Genomic DNA, 6553 nt, shown 5'->3' on the forward strand with positions numbered 1-6553 from the left:
GGGGGATTTTTGATCATTTGGTTCTTTCCAAGAAAGTTTCTTCACCCAAGGGTGCGCAAAGGCTAAAAAAAAAAAAATGACCGTTCCAACAACAAAATGTTAATTCCTAACACTAATATTCAACCGAATGCTTGTTTTTCTCCTTGAGACACATCAAAATTGGCCCCATTTAGTTCCCCGACTGTACATTTGCCAAAGTCGGCTCTCTGCGCACCACTCTTGAGGCCAACGTTTCCTCATGGCAGCACAACGCTCCACACTGGAACGACTTGACATCCACCGCAAAAACCGTCACACCACCACAAGAAGCCATTTTGCGAGCGCCCCGGCCAAGCAAAACCAAACGTTGTCTGCTTTGTGGTGAAAGCGCTGCATGAATCGAGCGAGTCCATTTATCAACGTAATGTTCACTTTGCACTCTCGGGACCGGAACAGATGGACCGAACCGCCCGAAAAATCCCAACATTTCCCATCTGTTGTGAAACACGAAATCAATTTGCTCACATTTGCAGAGGAAAACACTGAAGCGTTCCGACGTGAACCCCAGCCCTTGGTGCTCAATGTACTATACAGAAATAAATTGCTTTTTACGGCTAGCTTTTGTTAGCGACGTTATGTGATGATATGTGCTGCAACTTTACACTTCCATCAAAGACCAGGAGCAAGGGCCAAGAAAGCGGGAAACCCAGCAATCAACATATTTCAATTAAAAACCCAGCAACAGCCAAAGCGTTGATCAGTTTCCCCACGCGAACTATGTTACTACAGACTCATGTAGAAAACAAAAAAATCTCCAAAGTGTGGAATCCTTTCCCACAAAAACAGAAGATAACCTTGACTTTCATATTGGGTGTGATGGATTCCACAGAGGGATCTGCCTTCGGCCGACGAACCAGACAATACCCCCATGCCGGCGGCGGCAGATGCATCAGGTAAGTCAAAGAACAAGCTAACTTGATTTGCAAAGACTTCAATCCCGGGGGTGCGCATTCAAATGACTGTTGCGGCTTGCGTCGTGGGGATGTCGACAAAAAGTGTCGTGGTGGTGTGGTTCTGCCTCTGATTTACTCCCTAGGTAGACTCCGGCATCAAACCCGCAGCCGCACCGCTCATGCTGCATCGGCGCATACCCACGTATCGCATCGGGCCGATACCGGTCTTATTTCAATGGATGCACGATAAAGTAACGATAAATGATGAACAATAAAATAAACAGGCATGTGAAAAGGAAAAAGTGATAGGTTGCACACATATAAACAGCCAAAATCTCCTCAACTCTCAAAGCAATATTTATTATAAAGCGCACGCATCACTTGAGTAAGAGCCGCCGCTGAGGCTCCCTCGGCAATCACCGGCCCGACGGCAGTGGCTGCTTCGGCCGGCCACCGGAGAGTGATGACGCCTTTTCCTTTTGAATTGCACTTTTATCTTTGTTGCTGGATACTGTACACGCGTGGACTTAATCAACATTGGCTTACAGTACAATTTGATGAGTTATTGCAACTTTTCACTACATTTTCAACATCCCGGATAAGATGGCGCAACCGGTGGGACCTCCTCGGATTGATTGTTGCCGGGTCTGGCAGGCGCTGTAGGCGGCGGAGGCAACAAAAACAAAAGGAGGAGAGCCGGGCCGAGCTATGGCAAAGCTGAGGGGTAATCGTGAGGATAAGTGGTTGAGAAAATCAATTGATGAATACCAAATGCTATGACGCCGCACTGTGTACTAGTTGTTGGAATACAAAAGGCGATGATGACTTGTTGAAGTGCAGCTATGGTGAGTGATGTTTTTAATCATTTGTCCTTATTTTGCTTCTTGAAAATGTCCGGCGAGAAGAAAATGGGACCAACTTTACTAATAGGAACTGATATGCATCAGAGCTTTTGAGATTCCCTCATCATCCGAAATGGCAAGAGTTCCGAAAGTGGGAAAACAGGCAACCGTATGTTGTCATTGACTGTTTCCATGTCACATCTGACCCCAACACTTCACTCGGAAGCAGGATTGAAATGTTTTACTCTTTGAAGCTGCAACAACAGATATATGTGTAGAGTACAAAAAAAAAAAAAAGAAACGTTATCGGTTATCGTATCGGTTTAGAGAAGCAGGAAATTATCGGTTATCAGTATCGTGGGGGCGAAAAAAAGTTATTGCGCATCTCGAAAATGTTTCAAAAGTGCTCGTGGAATCGGTGCAAACTCAAAACTGAAAACTCGTAAAACTGGTGTTGGTCTGAAAAAAAAATGGTATTGAACACACAGGATAGCGAGCTAGAGCATAAGCAGAAAAAGCTGCTTTGAACGGCCGTGGTGGAAGGAACTAGAGACCACGTGAAAGTGACGCTTGATCAGAGTAAAAGAGAGCATTTATTTCTCCACGACTTTTCCACAGATCCCAACAATGTACGACATTGCAACATGTTCCCGCTATCATAACATTATGATGATGTCAGCATCATCTGGCATGAGATGTCAATTGCTTTCAACACAACTCCTCGGCAACCAAAGCGTATGTCGAAGTCAAAATGCTGCCTTGAAATCAATTCTTTATTAGATATGGCTTTGGCCGCACCCTGTGCCAGTTTAGGGCACAACAACCATGACAAGGTGAGTCTTTTCTGACCGCTCACGAGATTGCCACTTGTGTTGCAGACCTGCCCACTTGTCTGCTGTGCGTCTGCCTAACCGGTTCAGTGTACTGCGAGGAAGTCAGCCCGGACATGACCGCAGTTCCCACCGTGCCCAAGAAGACGGCCTACTTATATGCTCGCTTTAACAAAATCAGAAAGATCAACACCAAGGATTTTGCTGACATTGGTAAGTAGTGTCAGAACAACAACAACTTGATCTGTAAAATATGACTACCGGTATTTTAAATCTCAATTATGTCATTACCTACACTGACGACCTTTAATCAACCTGCGGTGGGCGATAATTTGGGGATAAAAGGAGGTTCTTGCTTCAGCTGACGTCACAGTTGAGAAGGAAAAAGTAATGCGAGTACCACTTATGATGGGATGGTAACACCAAAGGAAAAAAAATGAGCTACAAAGCCGTTGGCCGTTATGTTTTATCTTCATCATGCTACAGTAACGCTGAAGAGGATCGACCTCACGGGGAACCTGATCTCGGAGATTGAGGACGGGGCCTTCGCTAAGCTGCCGCTACTGGAGGAGCTGTCTCTGGCGGACAACCGGCTCGTCAGGCTTCCGATGCTCCCCGCCAAGCTGATGTCGTTCAACGCCAACAACAACTTCCTGAAGACCAAGGGTGTCAAAGCTACTGCTTTCAAGGTCGATACCACTGACTAGAATACCACATTGACCTTATTAATGATGATTATCGAGTGTTGCTTCGTGTAACATGCCGTATCGTAGAGCAAGAGAACAAATACCACGTTCTGGTTGATGAAATTGTCATGATCATAATCTGACAGAAACTGACTGGTCTGGTCAACTTGTACCTGGCTGATAATGAGATAGAGGCAGTCCCACAGATCCCAGAGATGGTTCGGACCTTGCATCTACAGGTATGCATATCTTAGGAAAGATTGGGTATTGGTAGGTTGTTCAATTGCAGATTGTGACGCTATCACCATTTGGAGCAACTCCATTTGGGAATGAATCTGTTGCTTGATCATTTTCTGAAATGTTCAGCATCCATTTCCTGTGTCGCTTTGAAAAAATGTTTAGTAGACCACAAATAGCCACGCCCGAAAAGACACGTGACGTCTGACATTTGGATTTGAAGAAGCCATTTTAGGGTCATGTTGACCATTTACAGGCGAGATCGTGATGACAATCGTATGTCAGGCCTCTAATAACTCGGCTCCACGAGATCAGACTGAATGTCTTGCATAATAGGACCCCGATAACTCCAAAGTTCATCCAAAGTCAATTTTGACTTTTTGACTTGTGCTTGTGGGTATGTTACTGCCTCGGTTGCAGTCTTGACAGCGTATCCCTCTCGCCCCCAGAACAACAACATCACAGACATCAACATTGACACCTTCTGCAGGTCCAATGACACCTTCTACCTTCGACCCAACCTCAGCGAAGTTCGCCTGGACGGAAATCCCGTGATCCTGTCCAAGTACCCCGACAGCTTTATGTGTATGAAAGTACTGCCGATCGGACGGTACCGGTGAAGAACCACCAACATGACAGTAGTCCCTTTTCAATAGAATAAACGGAAGAATTTCAAACCGCTGTGGCTAGAAGTGTGACAAGTGGGGGAAAAAAAATACTTCTAGTATGACCAAGCTTGAGTAGACAGCAGATCTGCTGACGAGGCCACAGATCAGATTATAAATCCCCCTTGAATTGTCATTCCCCGGTTGCACCTTTATTACAAAGCAATGAATCCAAAACGCTCTGTAAAAACACAATTTCTAAGATCAATGAATTCCAATGTCAGATACCAATAAATCAATATCTACGACTCTCAATGAGTGGGGTGGCTTTGTAGACCTTGGTCACCTCGCCTTCTTTTTATGTTTAATTTATCAACGCAATTTGAATTTAAGTACTGAAGCATTTATCATCATTTATTAAATCCGTGTATGTGATGTAGCCCCGACGCGTCCCCTTCAGTAATAAATCTGTCTTATAAAAATAATTAACAATATGTATAGAGTGGTGCTTGTACAGGGATATGTGTATGGCTTAAGATATTTGAATAAAGTTGAACTTTTTTTTTTTTTTTTTAATGTATTTGGAATCATTGTTGGTGAAGAAGCGGCACCTGCATTTACAAATATTTTTCAAGCCGAGAGGGTGGTCGTGCGGTTTAGGACAACAGTAATGACATCCATTTTGTGTCGTCATGATCTCCATTTTGCGAGGTTCAAAAGAATTGGCACATAAGCCAAGCAAGCCAGGATCTCGGCCCTCCTGGGAGAAAAAAACAAAAGTTGGCGGTCCAAGCACTGCCGAATCTAAAAGAATATTCACCCAAGTCTTAAAAATTAGGCGATCAATTGCACTGACACTTTTGAGATTTTATGCATAAAATGGCTGCCGTTGCTGAATGCCTCTTCAATTGGGTCGGCACGTTGCTTTAATTCAAATCCATTCCAAGTATGTATGAATGTTTGAATACTTGTGAACCGAATTGTATATCTTGTACATTCGCTGTCAGTGTTTTTAAGCGCTCAAAACGTCCCCGAATGAAAAATGAACACGAGGGCTTGTAAATGTTTGTGGTTTGTAGCCGTTAAGAGGTCGACCACCATCGGTGTTGTAAAAATGTGGCTGTGGTCCACAAAAGAAATATGTGCCCCTATTTTTTTTTTTTTTGGTTTTGTTTTGTATTGTTTCGTTTTCCTTTGCTCAACACTCCAGCGTCTGTGTGTCATTACCAGTTGCGCGCTACGAGGCAATCGCATGTTCCAACTTTGCTTAAGAAAATGCAAGTAGAGCAAAATAAAAGTGAAAAAAATAAATCATGCAGGCATGTACGGAAAAAGCGAGTTAATGTTGCGTCTGTGCGCCAACTTGGCAAAGCTTTCAACTCTTCGAATAAACAGCGGCTTTGTATTACTTCTGCAAAGTGATTAAATGTTGACTTCTTACTGTTGTGGAGGCAGGACAATGAACAACTGCGAAGTGGAAACGAACCCAGGTAAAATTTGTCTGGATTTGGTTGTGGGTTCAAATTTGGCCTATGTTTGCATGAATTGAAGGCTGTGATCAGACTTCTAAAATACTCAAAGGTTCAAACAGCTTAAATTAAGAGATTTCACAAGAATGAAGGGGAAATTTGTTTGTAAGAATTGGACGGTATTCACCTCATATTTCGGGTTTCAATCAGGACAAAAAATTCCTGCCGAGCTCTTTGACGGTGTCATCGCTAAACAAGTCAACATGGGCACCCCCACGCTGATCGATTAAGGTCAGAGACATTACGAGTCAGCGATTTACAGCCTCAGACTCTCCCGCTTGTCCCAGGAGAGCTCTGAAGGAACAAGGCCACAACTTGCAAATGCAGACGAAGGGATAAAGGACCAAAGTTCACAAGCAAGCAGCTTCGAGTTCGAGGGTGGTCGCGTCGCCACTTACCTGAAAGTGCTGGAAGGCGCGGCGTCGCTCGTCCATCCTGTCCGAGAAAGTTCGCAGGGTCCTAAAGAACAGCAGGATGTCCTTGCTCTCCTCCACTCTGAAAGGACATTTTCGCACATATCAGAGAAAACGTCCAACATTCATCTATTTTCTCGAGCGCTTCGCCGAACCGGCTCACTTTTCATCTCCAAACACAGGGCACGTCAATCACCGTCATGGATTCGTCCAATATATTCGTCGAGTACGTTTCTTAACAGCCTGGTGTGGGAAAAGGTCTGACCCAGCTTGTTTGTGGAATTCAGGTCAACACTGTCGCTGACGATGAGATCGCCCTAGATGGCGGTATTACGTCGCTTTGGATTGCGGTGACCCGCAGCGTTTGAATAAAACCGGTCGGGATTGGATGCTGAAAGTTGGCTTGTCACGTCAATCATGAGGAAGAAAAAAATGTCAACATGTTGGAAGTCGGGCAAATTTATGCACCTCACACATTC

The 6553-nt window shown here is 44.4% G+C and overlaps 2 protein-coding genes across 4 annotated transcripts in view; one reads left to right on the forward strand and one right to left on the reverse strand.

The window, feature by feature from the left end:
• ogna (osteoglycin, paralog a) overlaps window positions 1–5869 on the forward strand; it is a 7887-nt gene extending 2018 nt beyond the window's left edge. Inside the window, exons 2-7 of one of the 2 annotated variants that reach the window (XR_002167100.1) lie at window positions 869–932; window positions 2653–2817; window positions 3091–3293; window positions 3437–3529; window positions 3977–4251; window positions 5860–5869. Coding sequence is in view for 1 of the 2 variants with exons in the window: in XM_019860480.1 (XP_019716039.1) it covers window positions 869–932; window positions 2653–2817; window positions 3091–3293; window positions 3437–3529; window positions 3977–4147 (696 nt within the window). In the remaining variant the exon portion in view is untranslated. Of the gene's footprint in view, window positions 1–868; window positions 933–2652; window positions 2818–3090; window positions 3294–3436; window positions 3530–3976; window positions 5185–5859 lie in introns of those variants that run through there. The other variant, XM_019860480.1, reaches the window with a different exon arrangement.
• The window catches only part of cenpp (centromere protein P), a 64742-nt gene that overhangs the window by 52843 nt on the left and 5346 nt on the right, over window positions 1–6553 (reverse strand). For both annotated transcript variants that reach the window (XM_019860478.1, XM_019860479.1), the window contains exon 6: window positions 6060–6156. In XM_019860478.1, the coding sequence (XP_019716037.1) occupies window positions 6060–6156 (97 nt within the window). The remainder of the gene's footprint in view (window positions 1–6059; window positions 6157–6553) is intronic.

Source organism: Hippocampus comes, unplaced genomic scaffold, assembly GCF_001891065.2.
Source record: "Hippocampus comes isolate QL1 unplaced genomic scaffold, H_comes_QL1_v1.1 scaffold106, whole genome shotgun sequence".
In the NCBI taxonomy this organism is placed as follows: domain Eukaryota; kingdom Metazoa; phylum Chordata; class Actinopteri; order Syngnathiformes; family Syngnathidae; genus Hippocampus; species Hippocampus comes.